Genomic DNA, 27,313 nt, shown 5'->3' on the forward strand with positions numbered 1-27,313 from the left:
CCCACGGCTCTGAGCTGCAGGGATTAAACCAGCAGTGAACTCCGTGTCCAACCAGTGCCGTAGCAGCGGCCGGCCCCTGTCAGGACTCCGGGTGCTAATCCAGCCTGATGGTCCATGCTCTTGCTCACAGAGGTGTGTAATCAGCCTTGATTTTTACAGCTGAATCAGGAAAATGTGGAAGGAACAGTTCAGACCAGCAAAAACCCTTTCTTGCCTCTTGTGCACAGGTAAAAGATGCGGTCAAGGAACTTTTGACACAAAGGTCTGTGGCTTATCAGCTTTATCATCTTAGCCATGAGAAGATGAGGCTCCTTCAGGGCACACGGTCACTGCCATCCCACCTTTGCAGCAGGAGTAGAACTTGGTGCTGCCTTGTCTCATTTTCCTCCTTCCCCCTTGTTTTCTATTTTTCTCTCTTTTCCTCCAATCTTTTCTGGACCAACTAAACCATAGCTGCAGCAGCAGGGCTGCCCATTGCTGCTCCCACCCTGCATCCCACCTCTCCAAGGTACAGCTGCACGTTCAGAGCACAGACACACTGCCAACGGACATGATAATTTATTGCAAATATTTCAGAGCAACACAGACATGCAAGGAAAGAGCTGCTGCACTGGGGCACAGCATTAGCCACATCAGACTTGGCTATGGGGGCCTTGCCAGAGATGCCAGCCAACAGTGTCACCCATCAGTGATGGTACCACGGTGTCACCAACAGTACAAAGCGCTGCCCGCTGCTTGTTGCCTTCCCATTCTTGCTTGGTGAGTGCTGCAGGGAAATCTGCTGCTCCTTAACGGAGAAAAGGTGAAGCAGACGCACAGAGGAAGGAGAGAAACCTGCAGAGCTGCCGTAGCAATTAGCAAATCATCCTGTGAAACAAGCAGGAGCCCTCCCTGCCAGGGGAAGAGCCCACGAGGTGCACAGGGCACAGCACCTGAGGCCCTAGATGACCAAGTCTGCGTTTTTGGGGTGCAGGTGGTGGCCCCTGGGCAGCCCTGGTGCCGCGGGGCCCTGGTGGCCGGCGGGGGCCAGCGGCGTGTCGGTGCTCGGGGCGCGGGCGCTGCAGGCAAGGAGCAGTCCTCCAGCGGCCAGGAAGGCTCCAGCAAACCAGCCCAGGAAGGTGGCCTCCCCAAACTCCCACCTGGGCACGATGTCGGGGACGGTCTCGTCCCAGAAGTCGAGGACGGTGTTGTAGGCGACCCAGGAGACCGGCACCAGGGTGGTGATCCCTGCCAGGCCCAGCGTCGCTCCCCCGGCAAGCAGGAGCCGCCGCTTTCGCCCGGGTTTGTCCTCGCAGGTTCTCCAGCCCTCCAGCCCCAGGGCAGCCAGGAGGCAGCCCAGCAGCCCCAGCCCGTTGGAGAGGCACATCAGGACGCGAGAGATGCGCAGCTCGGGGGGCAGCGCCAGGAAGGAGCCGTGGGCTTGGCATTCAACCACCCCCTCCTCCTGGGTGATGCAGACCTGCCAGAGCCCCATGTTCCAGACCTCCATCTCGTTCAGGTCCAGGTTGAGGTTCTTCCAGAGCGGCACGAAGGTGGTGACGCAGGAGCTGATCCACCCGAGGAGAGCCAGCAGCATCCCCCCGCCCTGCGCCTTTGCCCCCCAGCCCCCGGCCATGCCGTCGCCGCCCCGCTAAGCTGCGGGCCCGGATCCGCCGCCCCGAGCGGCGGCCGCGGACATTAACGCTTGTGGAGCAGCGTCCGCCCGGCCGCCGGCCGCGTCTGCCGCCCGGGGGGGCGAATTCAAGCCTGTTCCTCCAACGCCGGGGTGTGGCCACGGTCGTTTTTCAGCTGCTGTTGGTTTTTCCATGCTAAAAGGAGAGCCCGGCTCAGCAGGAAAAGCCGGGCACATCCCCGCGGTAACTCCGGGCTGGGTCCCGCCGCTGCCTCGCCGTGCCCAAGAGGGTTAAGCCAAAACACGCAAATCCTCCGAGCCTTGGCCACCCCGGAGCGAGAGCCTTGGCAGGGACAGCGATTCTCGGCTGCAGCAGTTCCAGCCTCTGTGGGACACGGCTGGCACCGTAGCACAAAAGATGCAAGGCAGCAGAGAGGTAGAAAAGCATCGGGCTTTTCTCAGGAGTCGGTGGCCCTGATCCTCATTAGGTCGTTAATTAAATATGCAAAGGAGCCTTTGAGGGCTGCGTTGAGAATGGGGATGTTCAAGGGAGGGCGCAGGTTTCAGATGGGCCCTTCTCACAGGTGGGCATTGATCGCCCTGTCCTGCACCCAGCAGATGAGACTCGTGGTGTTGTGTTGTCCTGATAGGAGACACCCTGATGCAAGCACACAGCTGGGGAAAGCCCATGGACATCAGCTTGGTCTGGTGGAAGGTGTTCCTGTGGCAGGGGGCTGGAGCTGGACTGATCTTTAAGACCCTCTCCAACCCAAACCGTTCTGGGATTCTATGAAAAGGACGGAAAGAAGCATCAGGAAAATCCCAAGTTTGTGCTGGCACTCGGCCCCCATCCTCCCCCACGTGCACGGCCTCCGCGGGGTCCAGCTTGCAGATTCATCTTCCCTGGGAGATTAGCGACTAATCTCCCCTTCATCCGCCGTCTTTCTTATCTGTATCGGGAGCCAGACTGGAAATTACTGAGTCCTGCTGGTCGCGGGGTCCAGCCCTGGTGAGTGCCGGGAGGGTCTTTGCAGGGGGCTCCCACAAGGAGGGGGCGAGAGAGCGCGGACCACGTTCAACAGAGAAGCGCAGACCGGGCAGGAGAGAGGGGATGTTTTCCAGCCCTTGCTGACCATCCCGCTCCTCAGAGCAGACAGGGAGCCTCATCCCGAGGGCAAGAGCAGGGAAATCCGCTGGGAAACCCCTCCTGCTCCTTCCCCCAGGCATTGGGGCACCTGCTCCTTCCGATTAAATCGTCTCAAGGTAATTGTGCCTGTCATTGAGACAGATTAACGGGTGACCTTCTGCCGCTGGAGCAGGATTTGCGGCCGCCGCCGAGCTCCCGGTCCTTCTTTCCCTCCCACCGGCCGCGGTGGCACGGCCGGGCTGAGGATTCCCGTCCGCAGCCGGGGGGAAGATGCCCGGCGGTGGCCGGGGCGCAGCGGGAGCCACGAGCCGAGAACGACGCGCGCCGGGCCGGCAGCCGCTCTGCCTGGACATGAGGTGGGTGTCTCCCGGGGGGCCGGCAGGTTGCTCCGGACACTGACATCCTCCGTCGCCGCGCTGAGGAGCGCTGGTGCCGCTGCTCTGCAGTGGCAGGGGATGCTCGAGGGAGGCAGAGCGCCGTCGCTGCCGCCCCATCCCCACCCCTACCCCCGCAGGCCGCTGCGCTCCGGGTTGCGTTTCCAGGCCATGAGCTCCCATCGCGTCTCCCCATGGGCACCGGCTGGGCTCAGCCTGTCCCGAGGAGCCCGGCCGTGGGATCTGCCTCTCTCGCACCTTCCTCCGCACCTAGGGACCATCCATTTCTGCCCGGAGCTTCTCAGAGAACCCGCAGCTCCCCCTACGGCCTGGAACAACCGTGGGACAGTGCCTTAGGCGCTCACCCGGAGCTCGCCGGCTGCCGGGGCTGCTTCCCACCGGAGACGAGTGCCTCCTTCCCCGGCCTTGCAATGCAATTATGGCCCTTAATGGGCTTAGCCATCTGGAGCCAGCCCGCAGGCACCCCGGCACAGCTCCGGAGTTGGGACAAGCGTTGCTGGGCGAGGGGGGCTCCCCCAGACCCTGGCCCCGGGGGATGCGGAGCGGGCCGGAGCCCCACGCTGCTCTCCCGTCCGAAGTAACTCCCGCTTGTCTCCCCCCGGCAGGACCCCGCGCCCAGCCCGGGGCTGAGCCGCCGCCCCGGCGCCGCCATGGTGCTGCCCTACGCCCGCAACGGCGGCGGCGGCGGCGGCGGCTGGCTGCCCCCCGAGGAGCCCCGCGGCCGCAGCAACTCCATCCCCCCGGCGCAGACCCCCACGGCCAAGCACATGCTGGCCTACCTGCCCCGGCCGCCCGCCGACACCAGCCGCTACGGCACCTTCCCGCAGAAGGTACGGCTCGCCCCGGGCTCCGGGGCATCCTCGGCGCGCGGTGCCGCCGGGCGCTCGCGGCTCCTGTCGGAGGCGATTTCTCACCGACGGGCTCCTTTCCCCCCCGCAGCCCGATCTGCCGGCCGCGCCCGGGGCTCCGCTGGAGGACGGCGGGCAGAACGCCGCCGCCGCCGCCAAGAGGGGCGCCGCGATGCCAAACTACCCGTCCGCACCCCGTCACGGCGGCTTCGTCCCCGGGGAGCCGTCGCTGCCGCCGAGCCGCGGCAGCCTGAGCGCCCAGCAGCACCGCGGCCGCCCGTCCTGGTGCCCGCCGCCCGCCCCGCAAGAGGCGGCTGCCCGCTTCTACCCGCTGCACGCCCTGAGCGTGGCCAACATCCCCAACTCGTCCCGCGGCAGGACCTCCGCCCGCAGCTCCGCCGCTCCCACCCCGGAGGGGCTGCAGGGCCGGCGCTGCAAGCTGCTGGAGGAGGACGGCCCCGCGGCCCAGGCCGGCCGGCGGCAGCGGCAGCGCTACGTGACCAAAGTGGGCAAGTGCCAGGTGAATCTGGGCAACATCCAGGACAAGAAGAGGTTCCTCTCGGACATCTTCACCACCATCGTAGACCTCAAGTACCGCTGGTTCCTCTTCGTCTTCATGATGTGCTACGTCGTCACCTGGGTGGTCTTTGGCTTCATCTACTTCCTGGATGCCTGGGTGCGCGGCGACGTGTGGCACCGGGGCGATCCCGAGTGGCAGGCGTGCATCGAGAACGTGGACGGCTTCGTCTCCGCCCTGCTGCTCTCGGTGGAGAGCCAGCGCACCATCGGCTACGGCACGCGCATGGTGACGGCCAACTGCGCCGAGGGCGTCATCCTGCTCATCGCCCAGTCCATCGTGGGCTCCATGATCGATGCCATGATGGTCGGCTGCATGTTCGTCAAGATCTCCCGGCCCAAGAAGCGTGCCCAGACCCTCATCTTCAGCAAGAACTGCGTCATCTCCCTCCGGGACGAGAAGCTCTGCCTGATGTTTCGCGTGGGGGACCTGCGGGAAAGCCACATGGTGGATGCCAAGATCCGGGCAAAGCTGATCAAGTCCCGCCAGACGGCCGAGGGGGAGTTCATCCCCCTGGAGCAGTCGGAGCTGAACCTGGGCTATGACACGGGGGAGGACCGTCTGTTCCTGGTGGAGCCCCAGATCATCTGTCACGTCATCAACCGCCACAGCCCTTTCTGGGACATGTCGGCCGAGTCGCTGCGCCGGGAGCAGTTTGAAATCATCATCATCCTCGAGGGCATCGTGGAAGCCACAGGCAAGTGGTCTGGGGGAGTCAGGGTGGAGAGCGGGGGGCTCCCCTGGGCTCCTGGGGATGCCAGGCAAACCCAGGCCCAGGAGTGACATCTGAGCAAGAGAGGCTCGGGGTCCTGTGTGTCTCCAGCGGGCCGTGGGTGAGGCAGGGCTGGAAGCCCCTCGCCCTGCAGGCTCGGGGGCTCATTGTGGCACCCGGCACAGCACAGCCATGTTCTCCATTGCTGCAGGAATGACGTGCCAAGCCCGCACCTCCTACACGGAGGACGAGATCCTCTGGGGATACCGCTTCGAGCCTTGCATGTCCCTGGAGAAAGGCGCCTTCCAGGTGGACTACAGCCGCTTTGAGATGACCTTTGAGGTGCAGACGCCAGCGGCCAGCGCCAAGGAGCTGCAGGAGCTGCGGGAGCTGGAGCAGCAGGAGCACTCCACGCTCAGCCTGTACTGGGACCAGCTGGTGCAGCCGTGCGCGCTGCCGGGGCCCGGCGAGGACGCGCTGCTGGGCACGGCTGTCCCTGCCAGAGCCCCCGGCGAGGACGCGCTGCTGGGCACGGCTGTCCCTGCCAGCACAGCCCAGGGCGGCCGGGACGAGCCAGCGCAGCGGGACTGCCCTGCCTGAGCCCCCCCGGGCCCGGTGCCCCACACCAACAGTGCCATAGCCCACCCTGCTCTCTGGGGCTGAACGCCCCCCGCTCCCCCAGCTGCAGCCACAGCATTCTTTCATTCTTTTTGTTAAGTTGTTCTTTTGTAACAAGGAATACGAGGCAGCGGGTGAGTAAAGGCTGTTCATGACAAAACCACCAACCGTCAGCCGCGTTTGTTCTGGGGGGGCCCTCAGGGTCCGGGCAAAGAAGAGGCAGAGCCCAGAGCCCCCCAGTGCCATGGGCTCAGTCCTGCACCACCTCATGGACCCTGACACAGCCCCCCAGCACCCCAAGCTGCCCCCAGTCCCTGTCTGACAGGGTGCCCCGGGATCCCCCAGCAGGGAAGCATTGCAGCGGGCTGGTGCTGAGAGAGGCTGGACGCGGTGTAGTAGAATAAAATTAATATTGTTACAGAAATGACACCACTGGAGTCACCTGCAGGACCTGGCAGGGCAGTGCCTGGGCCTGAGCCAGGGGCCTGGGCTGAAAAGAAATCAATGAAATCTGTGTATGCAGGGTCTGGCTGGGCTGAGGAGCCTCCCTGCAGTCCCCAGACAGCTTTGCCTCAGGGGGTTGCAGAATAACCCCTTGGATTTAACCCCTTTTGTCCACCTTTGCCTCTCCTCTATCTACCTACCTTTGTATTCCCCCACAGAGTCTTGGGCAGGGTATTTTCTGACCTCACCTCAAATCTGTCCTGCCCAGAAGGGTGTGAGGGGAGGGATGGGGCAGATGGAGCAAGCTCAGCCCGGCACAAAAAGGATGCATAGGGATGTAATATAAACATGTACATCAGTGTCCCTACCCCACACCCCCAAACCCCCGACAAACATAAAACTCCCTGCACAAGGAACAGTTAAAAAAAAAAAGGCCACAAACAAGTGTTTGTAGGTGCAAAGTTAATAAGGGTCAATATGCATGTTGATCCAATATAAAACTGTGATTTTCCTATTAAGCAGGTGATTTACATGTCATTAATATTCAAATGCAGGCCACTGGGTAAATAACAAACACAAACTGGGTTATCACACACACGGTCGCGTTTCACAGCATGGGACAGGCTCGGGTCCCACTGAGCCAGACCGGCTTCATGTCCCTGTTCCTGTCACATTCCCATTCCTGTCCTGTTCCCACTGCCTTTATTCCCGTTCCCATTATCCCCGTTATTCCCATTCCCATTATCCCCGTTATCCCCATTATTCCCATTATTCCCATTCCCATTATTCCCATTCCCATTATCCCCGTTATTCCCATTCCCATTATCCCCATTATTCCCATTATTCCCATTCCCATTATCCCCGTTATTCCCATTATCCCCGTTATCCCCGTTATCCCCATTATTCCCATTATTCCCATTCCCATTATTCCCGTTCCCATTATCCCCGTTATTCCCATTCCCATTATTCCCATTATTCCCATTATCCCCGTTATTCCCATTATTCCCATTATTCCCATTCCCATTATCCCCGTTATTCCCATTATCCCCGTTATTCCCATTATTCCCATTATTCCCATTCCCATTATTCCCGTTCCCATTATCCCCGTTATTCCCATCCCCATTATCCCCATTATTCCCATTATTCCCATTATTCCCATTATTCCCATTATTCCCATTATTCCCATTATCCCCGTTATTCCCATTATCCCCATTATTCCCATTATTCCCATTATTCCCGTTCCCATTATCCCCGTTATTCCCATTATCCCCGTTATTCCCATTATTCCCGTTATTCCCACTATTCCCATTCCCGTTCCCGTCCCCGCGGGGCCGCAGGTGTCGATCCCCGTCCCGGCCGCCAGGAGTCGCTGCCGCCGCTCCCACCCGAGCTCCCTAAGCCCCGCCCCTCCCGTGCTTCACTTCCGGCGCGTCGCGGTGACGTCAATCGTTGTGCGACGCGGTGACGCGCAGAGCTCTCCGGCGGCGGCCGAGGTGGGAGCGGAGCGGGAGCGGGGCCGGGGTGGCACCGGAGCGGGAGCGGGTTGGGACCGGAGCCCCCGCACCGAGCGGGACGAGCCCGCCGTGCCCGCGGGGGAGCGGGCCCGAGCCCTGACGGCAGCCCTCCCCGCAGCCTTGCCCCGGCTCACCCGTATGGCGCGGCCCTGAGGGGAGATGACCGACCAGGAGAACAACAACAGCATCTCCAGCAACCCCTTCGCCGCCCTCTTCGGCTCCGTCGCTGCCGCCAAGCACTTCGCCGCCATCCAGAAGCAGCAGCAGCTGCGGCAGCTGACAGGTGCGGAGGTCGAGGCTGGCGCTGGGGCAGGGGCTGGGCACGGGGAGGGGGCGAGGCGGTCCGCTCGGACACGGCTGGCCCCCGAGACGCTGAGGGCTCTGTCGTGCAGGCGAGGAGACGTCCATCAGCCAGGATGACTCCGACAACAGTGTCTCCGAGAGCCTGGACGACTGCGACTACTCGGTGGCCGAGATCAGCCGCTCGTTCCGCTCGCAGCGAGAGCTCTGCGAGCAGCTCAACATCAACCACATGATCCAGAGGATCTTCCTCATCACCCTGGACAACAGTGAGCCCGGGTTTGGCGGGGTGTGGTACAGGCTGGGGCAGATCTGACGTGGGAGAGGACAGCTGGGAGGGGACAGTGCCAGGTGCTGGGGACAGTCCTGCCTACAGGTGGAACAGAACAGGTCCCTCTGCCCTTCCCAGGTGACCCCAGCATGAAGAGTGGCAATGGGATCCCAGCACGCTGTGTGTACCTGGAGGAGATGGCCGCAGACCTGGATGACCAGGACTGGCTGGACATGGACAATGTGGAGCAGGTAGGGACTGCCTGGGGCCACCTGCAGGCTTTGGCCTCTGGATTGAGTTTGTTTCCTCAGAAGGTACATATGATATCCCACAACCTTTTCCAAAACCTGGCACCAAGCTGCCACTTATTGTTTTGCTGGAAAAGCCCATGAGATTTCTGGGATATGAGACTGAGAAAAGTGTAGAATTTGGGGAATCCAGCCCTTCCTCCTGGAAGCTGCAGGAGTTCGCTGCCCTGTAGGTCTGTGTAGGACCCTGCCCTGTAGGAAAGGGAAGAAAAACCAGAGAGCTCAGTCAACAGTGTCCACACACACTCATCTTCATTTGCAGCTGTATCAGTCATTCCTGCGGAGGATTTCAGTGGAAATGGTTTCTGGAGGGGTACTGTTGTTCCATGAGGGGCTGGAGGGTTTGCTCAGGCCAGAAGCAGCTGAGGGTTCTCACTGCAGTTACTTAATGAGGGACAGGGAGAGCTGTTCCCAGCAGGAGCCCATTAGGCTGTGTGGCGTGCAGCTTCCTCCTCCGGAGGGATCAGCTCTGCGCTGGGCTGTGTCACTGTGCCCTGTCCCTGCCGGTGCCCAGGCCCTGTTCACCCGCCTGCTGCTGCCGGAGCCCGGGAGCCACCTGATCCACATGACCTGTGCCAGCAGCCAGAACCTGTCGGCCGACCGCGACGCCGGGGAGAGGCACATCCTGCGCTACCTCTACGCCTGCTTCCGCAGGGCCCGCGAGGAGGTGGGCCAGGCTCTCTGCACCCTGCTCTGCCGTGCCCCGCTGGAGCTGCCGTGCCCCAGCTGGAGCTGCCTTGTTGTCCCTGTCAGATCACCAAGGTCCCCGAGAACCTGCTGCCCTTCGCCGTGCGCTGCCGCAACCTGACGGTGTCCAACACGCGCACCGTGCTCCTCACCCCCGAGATCTACGTCAACCAGAACGTGTACGAGCAGCTGGTGGACCTGCTGCTGGAGACGCTGAGGGGGGCACGTAAGTGCAGCCGGGCTGGGGCACGGTACTCACTGTGCCACTGCCTCGGTGCTGCGAGGCTGCCCTGCAGCATCCAGGGCTTGGGTGAAGCTTTGGCTCCCCTTGCTGCCAAAAGGGGGGTTGTGTTTGGGTCGGTTTGGCTGTTGGAGCACTGTGAGTAACAGCCTTGTATCTCCTGCCAGAGTTTGAAGACATGACCGAGTTCCTCGAGGAGGTCATAGAGGCCTTAACGATGGACGAGGAAGTGCGCACATTTGGGGAGGTGATGGTTCCCGTGTTTGACATTCTGCTGGGGAGAATCAAGGACCTGGACCTCTGCCAGATCCTGCTCTACACATACCTCGATGTGCTCCTGTACTTCACAAAGCAGAAGGACATAGCCAAGGTGGGTACTCTGGCTTAGGCAGGAGCTTTTTGCAGGGGCACATGAGCAAGACCTGATCTGCAGAGGTCAAACCAGCAGTGTGGTGTAGCAACACCCAGTGTGGCTAGTCATACCTCTCCTCTCCCTTCTCATAGCCTGCCACAAACCCATCAGTATGTTAGGGTTTTTTGCTGGGATTTTGGACAACTGTCAGCATGTCCTGATGTGTTCCCCAGGTTTTTGCAGGCTATATACAGCCCAAGGATCCCAGCAATGGACAGATGTACCAGAAGACTTTGCTTGGTGCAGTTCTAAATATCTCCTGTTTGTTGAAGACCCCTGGCGTGGTGGAGAACCATGGCTACTTTCTGAATCCATCCCGATCCAGCCCACAGGAGATTAAAGTGCAGGAATCCAACATCCATCAGGTGGGAGAAGCGGGGCAGTTCTGCTTCCTGTGGTGTTAGTGGCCTCTCATTGCCTGAGGGTTCAAAACATGGTATCAGGGCTTGAGTTCCACTGCTGGTTCAGGAATAGCCTGCCTTGCAACTAGGCGTGTCCCAAAACTGCTTTGAATTCTCCAGCTGGAGCATGGAAACAGTTTTGCCAGCTGCCTTGGGTCATTATAACCCAGGTCTTTGTGCCTTATCAAAGTTGCCTGAGCTTTTGGAAAAAGGGTGGCTGGTACTGGCAGAGCAGACATCAGTAATTTGAGGTGCTACCTGAAGATCATCTACCTCAGGTGTTGCAATCACCAGGGAGTAGTTTTCAGTGCCTGTCCTGTAATTAAAACACTAATTGATTCACCAGTTGAGAAAGTGATAGGCAATGTTCTCTCTCATTATGCAAGTAATTTTCTTCCTTAGAGAAATACCTAGGAATTCATTCCTAGGAATGTTCCAGTAGGTCATGAGTAAAACACGGGGATGCAGGATATAAATACAGGAGTGAACTGGGGTGCAGAGGTCATCCCTGGGGGGAACTTTCCCACTCAGGGGTTCTTTCAGGCTGTCAAAAATAGGCAAAGAATTTTGGATTTACTCCATATGAGAACAAATTGTCTCAGCTGTGCTTTTGCCTAATTGTTGTTTTGTGCCAGCCCCAGGATCTGACCTGCTTGTAACACCTGTGTGTGATGGGTGATTCATGGGGTGTCCCGAGGAGCAGGAAAGGGTCTCATAGCAGTGGTATCACAGAGGCAAAAGAACCACCCTCAAGGACTCATTCAGTTGTGTTCTGTTTCCTCTAACAGTTCATGGCCCAGTTCCATGAGAAGATCTACCAGATGCTGAAGAACCTGTTGCAGCTGTCACCAGAGACAAAGCACAGGATCCTGTCCTGGCTGGGGAACTGCCTCCATGCAAATGCGGGCCGCACCAAGATTTGGGCTAACCAGATGCCAGAGATTTTCTTCCAGATGTACGCCTCAGATGCCTTCTTCCTCAACCTGGGGGCTGCCCTCCTGAAGCTGTGCCAGCCCTTCTGCAAACCCCGATCTCCAAAGCTGCTAACCTTCAACCCTACCTACTGTGCCCTGAAGGAGCTGAACGAAGAGGAGAGGAGGAGCAAGAACGTACACATGAAAGGTACACCCAAGCTTTGGGGATGGGAAAGCGGATCTCCTCAATCTCCACTTTACCCACTAATGCCTTCTCAGTAAACCATTAGGGTTAGGGGAGAGTTAGAATTGTGACTAGAGAGGAGCAAGAAGAGAGCTGAGTGCAAATACAATGCTGCCAGTTATCACCAGGAGCCCTTTTGTGTTCACAGAAGGGACCCTCTCAACCCTCTCCTCACCAGCACTGCTGGGTAGGACCTGATGCAGAGATGCTTTTCCTTACAGGTTTGGAAAAAGAAACATGTTTGATCCCTGCTCTGAGCGAGCAAGAGCCGCAGTTTGCGAACAGCTACAACCTGGTGACGGAAAACCTGGTGCTCACGCAGTATACCCTGCACTTGGGGTTTCACAGGTACTTGTTTCAGTTCCCCTGGGGCTGTTTTCCACCCATGTGCAGCTCTGCACATTTCAGTAAATACTGTGAACACAGGGTGGCCAGCTGAGCTGCTGCTTCAACTTCAGCCTGACTGACTGCAGGAAGAAATTTTATTCTCATTTTTGCTAATCAGGATACACTCAGGCTTTAAACAATCATTGTGGGTTTTGATTCTCAAACCCCCTTGGCCTTTCTGCAAGTGCTTTATCTTAATAAAGGAGTCTTGCAGGCTCCCTGTTACTTGTAGACACCAACAGCCAAGTGCTGGTATTTATAGGTTGCTCCATTCCCCCTCTCCTTGGGGCAGGAGCCTCATCCAGGTGGCAGAGCACCTGTCCACTGGGAGTGTATGTGAAACAGCAATGTGAGGTAGCTGTCAGCTTCCAGGAGAGGATTTTCTGGACACTAAAAGACTCTGTTTTGCACGACTTCCCTCTGCAAATCGTTGCCTAGATACTGTGAGGTCATGGCTGATCCAAGCAGAGTCCCCTTCTGGTTTATTCTCTAAATATAGACATTGACAAAAAAGTTATTATGCAAGTGGCTTGTTGCTGGGAAACTGAAGTGTCACCTTGCAAGCATCTCTGGGCCGTGTTGGATCCCTGACCTCAGTGACCCAAGGGAGCTCTGCCGTGTCCCCAGGCCGCTCTGCAGGTGCCATGGTCCCTCAGAGGGTCTCGTACCCTCCCAGGTCCTGCCAAGCCTTTTCTCAAGGCTTCCCATCGCAGAGCCCCAGACAGGGTACCCACAGGAAATTATCTGAATCCACCAGCTTCTGCATTGGTGAGGCAGGATGTCTGTCTTTCTGTCTGTCTCCTGAGCCCCTCCTTGCCTCCTTTCCCGGGCAGGTTGCACGACCAGATGGTAAAGATAAACCAAAGCCTTCACCGCCTGCAAGTGGCATGGCGAGAAGCTCAGCAGAGCTCCAGCCCCGCTGCTGACAGCCTCAGGGAGCAGTTTGAGCGCCTGATGACGATCTACCTGTCCACCAAGACGGCCATGACGGAACCGCAGATGCTGCAGAACTGCCTGAACCTGCAGGTGTCCATGGCAGTGCTGCTGGTGCAGCTGGCAGTGGGGAACCAGGGCAGCGAGCCGCTGGAGCTGAGCTTCCCGCTGCCGCAGGTGGAGCACAGCACGCTGGCCTACGTGCCAGGTGAGGCCACGGGTGCTGCTCTGTGCCAGCACCTGCATGCATCAGCACTGCAAGAGCTGCCTGAGCAAGTGCTCCCCTGTCCAGGGCAGGACACGGTGCCACCACCGACATTGTGCAGAATATTCTCTCTGAAAAGGATCTCTCTTAGAGAATTTGGGGCTGTTTGAAGGGCCATACTTAGGGTGGTGAAGCTGCTGACCTTTTAGAAGTCTTACTCATTTGCAAGTGACAAGTTCTACGTTGATTTAGTGTTTTCTCTAGATGTAAACTCTTTTTTCTGGGGCCTGCTTCAGGATTCTTCCCTTGGGGGTTGTGTAGAAGTGTGTCATCAGCAGATGCTGGATTTACCCCAGAAGCGACCTGACTTGTGGGAGGGAAGAGGGGAAGTGAGTCCCACATGTTACTCATGCCATCAGGCTGGGCATCCTTCTCCATGGCAGGTTCTAATACAGCTTTTTAATTACCAGTAGTTAATCAGCATCAGGGTGGTGAGGGGAGAGTGGATGGGAGGCTGGAAAAGGGAAGGTGAGCTGGGGAGGAGCTCAGCTACAATCTCTGTTTGCAGAGTTCTTTGCCGATAATTTGGGCGACTTCTTCATTTTCCTGCGGCGTTTTGCTGATGACATCTTGGAGACTTCTGCTGATTCCCTGGAGCACGTCCTTCACTTTGTTACTGTTTTCATGGGTGATGTGGAGAGGTAGGTGCAGCCCTGGATCCTTGTTGCAGAACTCCCAGGGTGACCAAGCAAGTAGAAATTGCAGAGCTGTCTTGAGGCTTGGTTTGTGCAGCTGCAAGCAGGTTGATCTTTTTGAAACAGCTGAAATAATGCCTGCAAGAGGCACAAAGGGAATACAGGCCTGCCTAGAGACCACTGGCTTCATGCAAGGTTCAAATGGGATTTAGTGCTTAAATATATGTGTTCCCACACTCTCCCTTTGCCTGAGATTCCACTGTGGCATGGTGTCTATGCAAGTGACTGCTGACCCAGGGCTGGCTTTACTGATGGTTTGCAGCAGTCTGGCACTCAAGCATGGATGAACACAGATCCTGGAGTGATTCCTGAGCAGCTCCATTCTGCACCATGGACATGCCATCCTGGATTTGCTTTGTTTTGTCTTGCAGGATGAAAAATCCTCACCTGCGAGCCAAGCTGGCTGAAGTGTTGGAGGCTGTGATGCCTCACATGGATCAGGCTCAGAGCCCACTCGTCTCGAGCGTGTTCCATCGCAAGCGAGTGTTCTGCTCCTACCAACACGCCGCCCACCTGGCCGAGGCACTCATCAAAGTCTTTGTGGATATCGAGTTCACGGGTAAGCGCAGAATGGGAAGAGTTGTGTTCCCTGTGTAGCACCTGTGGGGAACTGTCCACTTGAAAGGTTCTTTGGCTTGTGCCCAGGTGACCCACACCAGTTTGAACAGAAGTTCAACTACCGCCGTCCCATGTATCCCATCCTGAGGTACATGTGGGACACTGATTCCTACCGGGACAGCATAAAGGTGAGGCGAGAGGTGCATGCCTGAGTGTGCCATGTGGGTGTGCAGCTCACCTGGGGGGTCACATGGGGGGGCTCCACGTCCTGCCATCGGGGCTGGGCTGCAGAATTTGCTATTTCCTTTCTTTGCAGGCTCTGGCTGATTATGCCTCAGAGAACCTGGAGGCAATGAATCCCCCTCTCTTCTTGCGCTTCCTTAACCTGCTCATGAACGATGCCATTTTCCTGTTGGATGAAGCCATACAGGTAGGGCTGAGTTCACGTTCCATCACTGTCAGGTAAACAAGGTCTCACTTCCTTGGTGCAATACTGACCTCCAGAACAGGGCCAGCTTGCCTGGCTCTGCCTGGTGAGTCTCTGCAGTAAGTAGTATGCAGGAAACAATCCCAAGACAGAGTGGCCGGTGCCCTGGAAGAAGAGGTGAAGGCAGGAGGAAGGGTCTGGGGCCCTGTCCGTGGGTTACCCTTCCTTCCGTTGGGTTCAGGAGGCAGCTCAGAACCAAGAGGAGCAAAAGAGCTTTTTCAGATCCAACAGGAAGCATGCTGGGAAATCTGCCTGTTCATAATCTGGATACACTCAGGCTTTAAACAATCACTGTGGGTTTTGATTCTCAAATCTCCTTGGTCTTTCTGCAAGTGTTTTATCTTAATAAAGGCCTTTTGTCTCCAGGCAGTTTTCCTTTGGGATTGCAAGGGAATTTCAGGTGCTCTCATGTCCCTGGTATGTGTTAAATGTGTCTCCACTCCTTTCAGAGCTGCTGTTGCTGCTAGAAAGGGCTATTTTGGGGAGCTATTACCTGCTAGAGAGCTGATTGCTGGAAGGCCAGCAGATAAGATGGGTGATATGGATGTTGCCTGACTGGTTTTGAGTGTTTCTGGACCTCCTTGCTGTCGCCACCCACGCAAACAGTGCATGTGTTCTGTCCTGCAGTACCTCAGCAAGATCAAAGTTCAGCAGATTGAGAAGGACCGAGGCGAGTGGGACAGCCTGTCCCCCGAGGCTCGCCGCGAGAAGGAGTCCAGCCTGCAGATGTTTGGTCAGCTGGCCCGTTTCCACAACATCATGTCCAATGAAACCATTGGCACTCTGGCTTTCCTGACTTCAGGTAGGGGAAATGGTCTCTCCTGCCTGCCAGGGTGTGAGCAGGCAGGAACTTGGTTTCAGTGTGGTCAGATGAGGATGGAATGGCTGTGAATCTGCAAGCTGTTCTTTTGGTTTCCAGAAATCAAGTCCCTGTTTGTGCATCCTTTCCTTGCCGAGCGCATCATCTCCATGCTCAACTACTTCCTGCAACATCTGGTTGGGCCTAAAATGGGAGCTTTGAAGGTGAAAGATTTCAGTGAGTTTGACTTCAAGCCACAGCAGCTCGTGTCTGACATCTGCACCATCTACCTAAACCTTGGGTAGGTGACAAGGGGAGTGAGCTTGTCAGGAGCCATGCAGGAGCCATCTTGGTGATACTGGGGGAGAAATGCTTAGTTACACTCGAGCTTTTCTTTAGCTTTGAGTTCTTTGCTATGGGAATGTGGCTGCAGTGGGGCCTGTTTGGCAGCCCTGATAAATGGGGATTCTTAAACCTTTCTCTCACGTAACCTGGTGCAGGGATGAAGAAAACTTCTGTGCCACAGTCCCCAAGGACGGCCGCTCCTACTCACCGACGCTCTTTGCCCAGACCGTGCGGGTTCTGAAGAAGATTAACAAGCCTGGCAACATGATAGTGTCTTTTAGTAACCTGGCTGAGAGGATCAAGGTGAGCACTGGAGGGAATTCAGCATACAAAAAGAGATAGAGCTGGTTCCCTGTGTCCTTTTTGCTCCGTGTATTGCTGCATCTTTGCTGTGGAGCTGGATTTCTGGGAGTGGAGCTTTGTGCAAGGTCCAGCTGGGGCAGCTGGGAGGGTTCCCTGCCTGCACAGACCTGTGAATGCTCCCTGGTTTTTAAAGGGTGGGGAGGCGGAATCCCTCAGAGCCACGTGTGCTCCCTAGTCTCTTGCAGACCGGCAGCAGCAGGAAGAGGAGACATACGCAGATGCCTGTGATGAATTCCTGGATCCAATCATGAGCACTCTGATGTCAGACCCTGTGATCCTGCCCTCCTCCCGTGTCACTGTGGACCGATCGACCATAGCCCGACACCTCCTCAGGTGTGCAGCACAGCCCTCTCGCCTTGATACTTTTGGGAATCTGTTTCACATATCCAGGGACTCTTCCTGGCCTTTCTCTTTTTTTTTTTTTTCTCTTTTTTTTTTATCTCTAGCACCAGGAATGTCCAAGTAATCTCCTTGATCTTTTCTGTTTCAGTGATCAGACAGATCCTTTCAATCGGAGTCCCCTAACTATGGACCAGATCAGACCAAACACAGAGCTAAAAGAGAAGATACAGAGATGGCTTGCAGAGAGGAAAAAGCAGAAGGAGGAGGAGCTGGAGGACACTCTGAACTAAAAGACAGGCTCTCATCTCTAAACCTCCTGTCATGGGCAAGATCACAGCCATGCAGGGGTAGTGGCTGGAGCTACCACCCTAATGACGACCACATTTAGTGCATTGCCACCACCTTTGGAGTCTCTCCTCAGACCTTCCCTGCCAGCCCTTATTCTCTCTTTTCCTTTCAAGACTCTCTCTTTAATACTACGACTTCCCACTGCACTACAGCTTTGAGCCTCAGCCACGGGAGAAGAACACAGCCTCCTCATGATGTGGTGCCCTGGCTCTCTATTACCTGCTCTTTGTGTTGGCCGTGTTCTTTTCCAGCAACACCAAAAGCCTCCCTCTGTTCTGTGTTTAAACTGTAACCATCTCTCACTTGGTGAAAATGAGGGGGTGTTTTTCTGACTTTTATGTGCCAGGGGTGTAGCAGGGTTTACTTCCCCAGTGAGTTTTGGGAATGGCGGGCGTTGGAAATTAAACACAGAGATCATCTTACAGCTGGTGCTGGAGGTGTGGCGCTGCCGGGAGCTCTAAAAAGCCTGTTTGGGTTCGGTGCGGGCACCGGCGCGCTTCCGGCCCTGCGTGGGTCTCGAACCCGCGGATCCTGCGCGGCCCCGCCCAGCCCCGCCCCGCGCACGTGACCCGGGGTCCTCGCGGCGGGCTGCCCTCGGCGATCGCCGTTGCGGTGAGCGGCGGTGACATTGAGCGCGCCGCAGCGATGGCCAAGGCCGCGCAGGGGCTGGTGCAGCGGCTGGTGCAGCGCGGGCCCGAGCTGGTCGGCGGTGAGGGGCGGCGAAGGGCACGGGGAGGGAGCGAGACTGCCGTGGGGCGGGCTGAGGCGAGGGGAGCGACAGCGGGCCGGGGGGAGGGGAGGGGGCGCGGGGCTGAGGGCAGCGGGACCGGGCCCGGGCAGGCCTCGCGGGCTCCCGCCGCTGGGAAAACACCGTCCGCTCGCTCCCCTTCCCGCAGCCGCCGTCAAGTACTCGAAGCCGCGCTTGGCCACGTTCTGGTACTACGCCAAGGTGGAGCTGGCCCCGCCGACCCCCGCCGAGATTCCGCGGGCCATCGACAGCATGAAGGACTTGGTCAGGGCCTTCCAGAGCGGCCGCCTGGCGCAGCTCACTGTCAAGGTACCCGCGGGGCGGGATGCGGCACTGCCGGGACACAGCTCCAGCGGGAGCCTCCTACCCACCCGGGACATGCTCTGCTCCTGCCTGGGGAAGAGTAGGAACTGTTCTCAACGGCATATGAAGCTCATGGAATTCAGGGGCTCAGAGTTCAAAGTGTTTTGTTTTATTGCTGGACCAGGCTGTGATTGCTCCCCTCTGCTCCCAGGGAAGGGAGAATCCAGCCTTCTGGATCATCGGTTGGCCTTGAAATTAGTGTGTTTCCCGTGTGTGGGCTAAGAAATGATCCTTGAAAGGGCTATAAAAAGCCAAAATCAATAGCTGACAGTGTGCTTAATGCTGTACAACATTTCTGTGATGGGACGTGTTGAGGGGTACCCTCTGCTCCTGCTCCGCTTCTGGGTTTTCACCTTGAGAACTGCTGGAGGGCATGGATGTGGGGTGGGAGTGAGGGAGGAGCTGTTGTGGGAGTGTGGGATCTGAGCAGTGGCTTTTTCCTTTCAGGACGCAGTGAGGAACGGCCTGGTGGCCACGGAGGTGCTGATGTGGTTTTACATCGGAGAGATCATCGGCAAGCGCGGCCTCATCGGCTACAACGTGTGAGCACTCACCTCAGCAATGCCAGCAGTGCTGGGTCTGTAATGGGGGCTGCAACAATAAAACTAGGAGCTGATCGAGCTGTTGTCATCCTTGTCTGGTACTCTGACAGGTGCCAGCCTGTCCTGGGGACAATGCTGGCAGGGATGGCTCCTCAAGGGGGGTCTAAGGGCCAGGCCTAAAGGTGCCAGAGTGCCTCAGTGACATCACTTGGTCACCAGAGCTCTCTTTGCTCTGGGACACTCACTGTGTCCCAACTGTGGCTCCAGGGGAGGTCTGAGAGCCCCAAAATCAAACAGAGGCTGGAAAGGGGAAATATTCCATTTGTTCCTGAATGCAGTTCCCATCAGCTACTGGGACCCAAAAGCAAATTCCAGTACTTTTTCCATTATCAAAAGCAATTTCCATGGCTTATTCCATAGGGAACGTAGCCCTTCAGGTTTGGTATCTGACTGGTGCAGTGGAAGCCTGTGTAAGTAAGCAGAGCCTTTTTACTTACATCTGTTACCTCAGCTACCACCAGCCAAAGGTTGAGCTGTCTGGGGTTCTACCACCTTGCTCATTGTCAGCCAGCTCTTGCAGGGTTTTCTACAAAACCTGGTGAGTACCCTGTGCTCTGACATGTTCAGAAAATAATTTGTAGGTGTTTTCTGGGGCTAGCAGCCTGTTTTTACTGTCTTAGAAGATGGTTTTAGTCATTATTGCTCCTCATTGATACAGTTGTTGTCCTGCTGCTCCTTTGCTTCTGTGGGCGTTGTGCTGTGCACACGGTGACCCTGCAGGCCCCCAGCCCTCAGTGACCCTGATGTCTTGGGGTGACTGTGCATGTCACTTGCTCTCTCTGCAGCAGAACTGCCCTTCTCAGCAGCTCATCCCAGCACAAGGCCTTGTGTGCTTCTGACAGGGAGTGCAGCTGAGCTCACACACTCCAGATGTGGTAAGCAGTTTGTGGTAAGGTTGTTCGTGGCATGGATGGAGACCTTCTGTCTTGTTAAAAAGAAGGCTTCCTGCCTCAGCAGCTCTGGGTCACTTCCATGCCACAGATGGGAAAACTGAGGCTCAGTGAACTCTTCGTCTTCTGTGGGGGAGTCTGCAACAGGAGCATTGACTGGACCTGTGCTTCCAGCCCCCTGCCCAGCCTGTGTCCTGTGCTTGCATCTCCCACCAGCCTGGCCAGGACACCATTCCTGCCTCGCACAGCCTTCCTCCTGGTGCTGCAGAGTTTTGTGATTGCTCAGCCCAAGCAAACCTGACCAGCGCTGCAGCCAATGCTCTGGCTGAGCAGGGGTGAATGATGGCCCCCAAAACTGCTCCTCCCCACAAGCTTTTTGCTCCTGTCATCACAAACTTCACCCAGCAGGTAGAGACCAGCGAGAGCAATGGACCAGGCTCTGGTATGAGATTCTGCAGGATATGTTCCTCAAGGAGAGGGAGATCACATATGGGATGTCATGTGTGAGCTTGACTGGAAGGACGATTCTGAACCTAAGAGAACCCCACTGAGGGCAAGGCTGTCTGATCTGACTCCAAGAGCTGCCTCTCATCTCTGACTTGTTCTTGTCTGCATGTGCCCCTTCCAGAGCAGGCTCAGTGGGCATTCAGGGGGCTGCAGCTCACACCAGGCCTGGCCTGGCAAAAGCTTCAGTGGGCGGATGGGATCAAGCTGCACTAGTAAAGCTTGGGAGAGCTCAAAGATGCTCCTGTCCCTGGAGACGACAAAACCATCTAATTTTAGTTCTCCTCCCGGGAAGTCCTCGGGAGCAGTACACCCCCAGCCCCGCTGCCACAGCTGAACCCCAGGCAGAAGCAGCATCTTTGACCCCAAAGGGCTCCCGCAGCTTGTTCGTCCTCCCAAACACCACAAGTGTCTGGCTGCCTCTCGGGGACAAACAGCCTCCCGCCGCCCCTCCCTCCTCCCCTGCCCTCGGCTGATGAACTTCGGAGGAAAATGGGTATTTTGTGTCCCCAGGCAGAGGTATTTACATCTTATCCGTGTGTTTGCAGTGCTGCTCTCATGGAATACAGCGGGCACTTGTTGTATGTTAACCCTGTTCTCGCCGTGCCGTACACGACGGGGTTGCCAGCCCGGTGCTGTCGCCGCCACCTCCCTCCCGGGGGTGGCACCCAGCGGGACGCGGCACCGGCAGGGCGCGGGGCCGCAGACAGGACACAGCCGGGGCCGGGAGGGCAGGGTGAAGCTGCCCGCCCTCGGTACCACAGCTCGGGGCCGCGGTGCCCCCGCAGGGACCGGCTCGTCCCGGGCCGAGCACCGGAGGGTCTCGGCGGGGACTGCGGGCTGTGCCGTGCCCGGCCGGGGCCGCACCCCGCGCCCCGCATCCGTCCCGGCGTTATGCGGGGGGCGGCAGCGCCGCCTATGCTGTATGCGCGGTCCGGGGCGCGGGGCTCCCGCTCCCGCCCGGCATCGCCGCCGGGGTTATGAGGGCTGCCAGCGGCCCGTGTATGTGGCAGGCAGGTTCCGGGGCCGGCTCGCCAGCAGCCCTGCGCCTGTATGGCGCTGCGAGCGATGAGGGGCCGCGGCGGCCCGAGGCTGCACTATCCAGGGCGGGGGGCTGCACTGGGGCTCAGGCCTGGGGCCCTGCATATCGCCCAGCGTTATCCCGGGCTAGCACTGATCGAGCATGGCTTATTCATGTGCCGGGGCGGCGGGATGGCGGAGCCCCATAACCTGCATGGCACCCGTTGTTATGCAGCGCCTCCACGGGCCGGCGAAGCGCTATGCAGGGCGCGGGGTGCGGCCCGGCCCCGCTCTCTGGCTCGTCGCCTCTCAGTAAAGATGGCGCACAGCGGTCGGTGGCGCTTCCCCGCCCGGCCCGGCAGCGGCGGCTGGGGCCGCCGGGGCCCGGGGGGGTCCCGCCTGCGGGTGCCGGCCGTGCATAGCCTGCGGCCCGCCGAACCTGCGGCGGCGCCGGCGACGGCGGGCGAGGGCGAGCGCGGCGGCCCGTGCTCCGGCGGGGCGGCGGGAAGCGGCGGAGGCGGGGCAGCGCCGGGCCCCGGCGGCCCCGCGGCCGCGGCCGGTCCCGGCTTCGACGCGGCGCTCCAGGTCTCGGCCACCATCGGCATCAACCTCCGGCGGTTCCGAGCGGCCTGCGGCACCGAGGCGGGCAGCGGAGAGGTGAGAGGGGCGGCGGGGCGGGGGCGGGGGGGCGCGGCGGGCGGGCGGGTCCCGGGCGCAGCATCCCCGACGCCCCGGCGGCGGCGGCCCGAACACACCCGGGCGCACCCACCCAGCCCCGGCCGCACAGCCCGCCCGTCTCCGGACACACCTCCCGCGCCCCGCACAAAGGGCGCGCCCGGCGGGGGGGGCCCTGGGGGGGCGGGTGGCGGGACCAGGCGGGCGGGACCCGGTGCCGGTCCGCGTCCGGCCGCCCTCGCGGTCCCTCCCCGCGCACGCGACTTGCCGCCGGTGCGTCCTCCCTGCCGCCGCCTCCATTATCCGGCTCCCGCCGCTCCCGCGCCCGCGGCGGGGCGGGATGCGGTGCGCACAGCCCGCTGCCGGCAGCGAGGTAGGATGCATGGGCCGGGGCCGCCCGGTGCGCCCGGTGCCGAGGATGCTCGGCGGGGTGACGCGTCCTTCCCCGGGCGCGGGGGCTCCAGGGGGCTGGGCTGCCGGCCCCTCCTGCGGGCCCGGCGGTGGGTGTCGCGCACCGGCCCTCCCCCTTCTTCTCCTACTCCTCGTCCTCCTCCTCTTCCTCCCTCTCGCCGTTGGGGATGCCCCAGGCGGAGCTTGGGGCGGCGGGCCCGTTGCGAGAGGCCGTTCCCCGGTACTAGGAGAGCTGGTGCTCCTTCTTTTCTTCTTTTTTTTCTTTTTTTTTGAGTTGCTGTTCTTCCTCCCTTCGTTTTTTTTTAAGCCTTTCTAAGGCAGCCGGAGTGGGCGTGCGACAGCAACCCACCTATTGACAGAACAGGGAAGACATGATGGGGGTGTGTTACTACGAGCTGCAGCGTTGCTTTCCCCCAGTTGTTTTGCATCGCTCCTTAGCGGCATCCTTGCGCCGGCAAGAGAATTCCCCAGGTCTTTTGTACCAGGAGGGATTTCTTAGAGATTTTTGAAGGGCCAGCTCCGTCTCCTCTTCTCCAGGCAGGTTGCCAGCTGTAGGGTAGGTGAATGTATCTTTGCATTTTGTCTGTATAAAGACCAGTTGGTTTCCTTTCCCATGACTGGCCGTAGCAGAGGTCATTAAAACATACATGAAAATACAGTTTTCTTGTGTCTTTTTGGCCTGGTTTTGGCATTTTCTGTTGGGTGCCATGAAGTGGAGCTCTTGGCTCATGGCTGAGCTGGAGGAGTTCCTTGCCTGTAGAGTGGCAGTTCCCACGGGCTGCAGTGCTGGAGGAGCTGGGTTGTGTTTGCAGGAGCAGAGCTGAGCGTGGGGACACTCCTGCTCTCACCTGTGCAGACTTTGGGGTGAGTCACACTGCTCTCATTAACACCATCATCTCAGGGGCTGCACTTTGGGATACTTCTCTTTTTTGTTGTTTGCAGTAGACATGGCCTGATGGAATTCCTGGCGTGCCCTGGGAAGCAGTTAATATCTCACCAGTGCTAGTTCAGGGAGAGAAATGACTTGAGATCTGGCTAACCAAGCTGACCACAGAGTTAATAACCCAGGAGGTTTTTCATGTGGGGGGAGGCAAGTTGCTTTGTTTCTTTTCCTTTTCTTTATTTTTTTTTTTCTAAGATGACATTGGGCTGTGGTTTGTTTAATTCCAGTTGTATTCAAGTATATTTTTGTGTCTCAAAAAAGCCCTAAAACATCTTTGAGACATCTTTTTGAGTTTAGCCTTTAGGGTATTTTTGCTTTAAAGTAAAATAGCTTGAATGCATTGTATGTGTGGCAGCTGATTAATACGGGGTCTCCTGGATTTTAAGAATTCTACCTATTACATCACTTTTCTACTTAGCTGCTAATAGTTTTTTCTCTAATAGCATTGCATACAGTAGAAAGTAATGATAAACATTGATTTGTGGCTTGGTGTTTGTAGGCTCAGTTTTGTCTGTCCCTCATGAGCCAGGCAGGGGCAGACTCCAGGTGTTTCCCCTCTCTCTGGATTTACACCATGCTGGTACTCTTGGGCATACTCAGAGGAGATCCTCACAAACGTTCAGGTTGGGTTAACTCACCCACTTGGTTCCTTTCCTTTGGTGATGCTCAAGAAACACAACATTTTTGCCTCAAAGGACATAGTTCTCCTGGCTGGTGAGTTGTGCACTTGTCTTAGTCCTAGTGAAGATTACAGTCCCCGGAGGCTGCTGTTTCTGTCCTGCAGTACAGATTCTCTGGGGAGGGGTGAGGGTGTGAAGAGGGCTCTGGCACACGGGGCTGCCTGTGGCCTCTCCGGAGCAGAGGGCAGCTGTGTGCAGTTTCTGGGACCCGTGGGGCAGCTGCTCTGCGGGAGGTGCTCTTCTGGAAGGGGGCTTGCAGAAGACCCCCTCATATTAGGGCTCACCATGGCCTCTCAGTCGCTGCTTGGGGCTGTTGCTGTTCTTTTCCACAAGGTTGAGGGTCCTTCCTGAGCCGAGCCAGGTACAGTATTCAACTGAGTGGCCATTATTCCTCATCAGGAGGAAACTCTGAGCACTTGTTTTGAGGAGCCAGTGGCAATCAGAGGAAGAAGTTGTGTTACCTCTTTATTTACAACTTCTGCTCCGCATGCTTAATTTTTTTCTACCTCATTCTTGTCTGCACTAGTGTAGATACCTGTTGAAATTGGGTATTACCACCAAGTTAGATGCAGGAGTAATGTTGTCCAGAGCAAGTATTCGACTCAGTCTTTCCCTTGTCTCCTTGACAGCTTCATAGTATGTAGCAAACTGTGTTTCTCATTTAAAAGGTATCTGAATTATGGGGTGTCAGGGCATTCTCCTCAGATTCAGGTCACTTTGTACAAAGCCTTGTCTTCTGCTGCAGCTCAGTCTTGCACTGAGTTATCTTGAAACCAGCTCGCATTAAAGGAGCCACATTCTGATACTAACACCAGAAGAATTGCTGGGGGACTTTTTGGGCAGTGAAGCTGTAACTGGTTGAACAGTAGCATTTGTACTGGGTGCTAACCTTTCAGCTTGGTGTGAGTGGCACTGTAGGAGCAAGAAAAAGATGATTGCATTTTCTTTGTTCATTATGTCAATATTTGGTATAAAAGAAGCATAAAAGTAGTTGTTAAATATCTGCTCTGCCTCTCAGTTTAGAGCTTCCTGCCCATGTGTGAAGGGGATTGAAGCTTTGGGACGTAAAAGTTGAGTGTGTGCTGGATGCATGCTGGCAGTATTGGCTGAAAGTTGCAGAAGCTCAAGCTTGGCAGTTGGATGTGGTGGTAATGGTGATGTCCCTGGCACCACCGTGATTATACCTGGGGCATAATGTTTTATGAGGTGACTGTTGGAGTTGTGGACGTTTGCTGATGCCTGGAATGTTTGGAAATGGTACCAGATCCATGTCCTGGGGGTAGGGATTATCTTCCATACTGCTGCCAGGGTCGTGCCTGAGCTGGAAGTACAGATTATTTCTTCTATTTGCCTGAAAATTTCCTCAGGTAGTGCTAGGTTGAGTGGTCGCTCCAGACTGCTTGAGTGTTTAATGTGTGATTTGGAGGTGTAGAGCGGTTCCTGTCACGGGTAAGGTGGTCACTGCGCATGCATGGGGAGGGGACTGCTGTAGGTATTGATGTCTGACACGAGACACATGGTGAGTGAGGATGATGCAGGTCATGGCCCAAGAGATGGAGGCTCCTTCCTGCATTTTCCCTTCCTGAACATTCAGGTGCTGCTTTGTCAGATGTGTCAAAATAAATGTTTCTGTTTTTGTGGTTTGGAGCACTTTGTTCAGTGCTCCAAACCCTCAGAGGAGCAGTTTTGGGAAGTTTGTTAGGAATTTGGGAAACTTTTCAAATGAAAGGTGATGTGGCTCGTCCCACTGGCACCAGCAGTGGGCAGGTAAGGCAATTTCAGAACAGCAGCTGTGCACTGGTGAGTTTGTTCCAGGGTCTTTTGGACATTGTGCTTCCTTCAGCTGGAAAGCTCGTGGGACAGACTTGCAACAGTGCTTCTATATTGGCCCCCGAGTGCTGAACTGCAGGTTTCACAGCACCATGTTGCAGGAAGCAGGTAACTCCTCAAGTTAGTGGTTCATCACTTCTCAGGGATGCCACAAAATTCCCAGAGCAGGTTTAGCTGTTCCCCCCAAGCTGAGCTACTGAGCATAGTTTGACTTTAGGAATGTATGTTTAGGAACGAAAGATGAGTTTACCACCACAAAAGATTTTTTTAATGCATCCATAAAGCAATTGTGGAGCTTTTCTCTCACCGTCTGAAAGCTTGATCTTTGTAGGTAGTGTTTTGACTAACTCTCTTCCTTGGAAGTGGTATTGAAAGCTTGTTGTGACCAGAATGAGAGTGTTTCAGGTGTTCTAATAAGCATTCCTCTGTATTCAGATTGGAAAGCATAAATCGGAATTTCTTATCCAGGTTGGAACCAGGACTGGCAAAATAGATCTGTATTCTCAGTAACACGTTTGTGATAGACCCACCCTGAGCCTCAGCCCCATAAAGAGCAATATATTCTTTCTAATTCTGAAAAACCTGGACTCTGGAAGCTGCAGCCCTAATCACCATTGTGTTGCCATGGGTGATGCCTGCAGCAGTGTAGTTTGGGGGTTGTCATGTGGAGGTGACCAGGCCAAGAGCTGCTGTGGCATCTCAAGACGTTCTCTGTAGGTCAGTGCTGCTCCCAGGTGAAGCCCCAGCACAGTCTGTGCATCACTCCTGGTCAAAGCTTTAGCTGAATGGAACAATGGAAGGACAAATGTCCCCTCATCTGACTTGGTGCATAAGGATCACTCCAAGTGCTCAGCTGTTTATTATTGGAGTTGCATCACAAGTAGTGGCTTGGGAAGCATCTCCCTGAACTCCCAGCAGACTCTGCTCTGCTCCAACACCCAGTGTTCGTCTCAGGGTTACTACCTGCCAACCTCCAAGGGTGTTTACTCTGCTGAAAGCAGGGGAGTCTGGTAGATGTTGTGCTGCAGTCACTAAGCAGGCATCTGAATGAGCTTCTAAAAATAGCTTATCCCTTTCCAAGAAAGTGAGGTGCTGTCTAACTTGGGCCAGACCCAGGGTGGGGAATAGGAAGGACAGCATTGGTCAGGTGACTCTATTGTAAAATAAACTTTTTCAGGTGATGATTGGAGTGGCTGCATTGCTGGTCTAGAGGCCCTTACAACTTCACAGACCCATAGTGGTATGGTTTACACTGATATTCCTCAGACAGAGATCAGAACATCAGTTAGTGCCTGCAGGATAGTTTCTCCTTTGAAGGTGGATTTTCCTGTGAGATCTTTAACTGGAAATGTTTTGAAAAGTAATATTGCTCAAGAGCATTGTGACAGACATTTGCTTGCAACTTCTCTGTTCTTTAGTAGCTGGATTACTTCAGGAAAAGCCATTCTTTATCTCTGCACAACTCTGAAGTTGAACCCAG

The 27,313-nt window shown here is 56.7% G+C and overlaps 5 protein-coding genes across 6 annotated transcripts in view; 4 read left to right on the forward strand and 1 right to left on the reverse strand.

The window, feature by feature from the left end:
* Positions 1-586: 586 nt before the first annotated feature.
* On the reverse strand, positions 587-1,615 carry CLDN25 (claudin 25). Its single transcript, XM_059488407.1, has one exon. The coding sequence runs from the start codon at positions 1,613-1,615 to the stop codon at positions 941-943; it is 675 nt and encodes a 224-aa protein (XP_059344390.1). The 3' UTR covers positions 587-940.
* A 2,189-nt stretch (positions 1,616-3,804) lies between these two features.
* On the forward strand, positions 3,805-5,891 carry LOC132083591 (G protein-activated inward rectifier potassium channel 4-like). The gene is made up of 3 exons (XM_059488358.1): positions 3,805-3,984; positions 4,094-5,276; positions 5,503-5,891. Exons 1-3 carry the CDS (start codon positions 3,805-3,807, stop codon positions 5,889-5,891), a joined length of 1,752 nt encoding a protein of 583 aa, XP_059344341.1.
* A 1,970-nt stretch (positions 5,892-7,861) lies between these two features.
* UBE4A (ubiquitination factor E4A) lies at positions 7,862-17,591 on the forward strand. 2 transcript variants are annotated; one of them, XM_059488416.1, is made up of 19 exons: positions 7,862-8,150; positions 8,260-8,436; positions 8,577-8,689; positions 9,165-9,413; positions 9,500-9,659; positions 9,842-10,044; positions 10,260-10,451; positions 11,276-11,609; positions 11,867-11,993; positions 12,866-13,173; positions 13,739-13,871; positions 14,297-14,484; positions 14,571-14,671; positions 14,800-14,913; positions 15,598-15,772; positions 15,890-16,070; positions 16,270-16,417; positions 16,653-16,810; positions 16,968-17,591. In XM_059488416.1, exons 1-19 carry the CDS (start codon positions 8,027-8,029, stop codon positions 17,107-17,109), a joined length of 3,327 nt encoding a protein of 1,108 aa, XP_059344399.1. In that variant the 5' UTR covers positions 7,862-8,026; the 3' UTR covers positions 17,110-17,591. The 2 variants fall into 2 exon arrangements, with proteins under 2 accessions (XP_059344399.1, XP_059344400.1); XM_059488417.1 differs by having other exon boundaries at positions 7,863-8,150; positions 9,261-9,413.
* A 67-nt stretch (positions 17,592-17,658) lies between these two features.
* On the forward strand, positions 17,659-18,898 carry ATP5MG (ATP synthase membrane subunit g). The gene is made up of 3 exons (XM_059488418.1): positions 17,659-17,876; positions 18,064-18,224; positions 18,726-18,898. Exons 1-3 carry the CDS (start codon positions 17,813-17,815, stop codon positions 18,822-18,824), a joined length of 324 nt encoding a protein of 107 aa, XP_059344401.1. The 5' UTR covers positions 17,659-17,812; the 3' UTR covers positions 18,825-18,898.
* Positions 18,899-21,612: 2,714 nt separating this feature from the next.
* Positions 21,613-27,313, forward strand: part of KMT2A (lysine methyltransferase 2A) — a 40,126-nt gene continuing 34,425 nt past the window's right edge. The window contains exon 1 of the mRNA XM_059488216.1: positions 21,613-21,951. Coding sequence (XP_059344199.1) covers positions 21,613-21,951 — 339 coding nt within the window. The remainder of the gene's footprint in view (positions 21,952-27,313) is intronic.

Source organism: Ammospiza nelsoni, chromosome 24 (genome assembly GCF_027579445.1).
Source record: "Ammospiza nelsoni isolate bAmmNel1 chromosome 24, bAmmNel1.pri, whole genome shotgun sequence".
In the NCBI taxonomy this organism is placed as follows: domain Eukaryota; kingdom Metazoa; phylum Chordata; class Aves; order Passeriformes; family Passerellidae; genus Ammospiza; species Ammospiza nelsoni.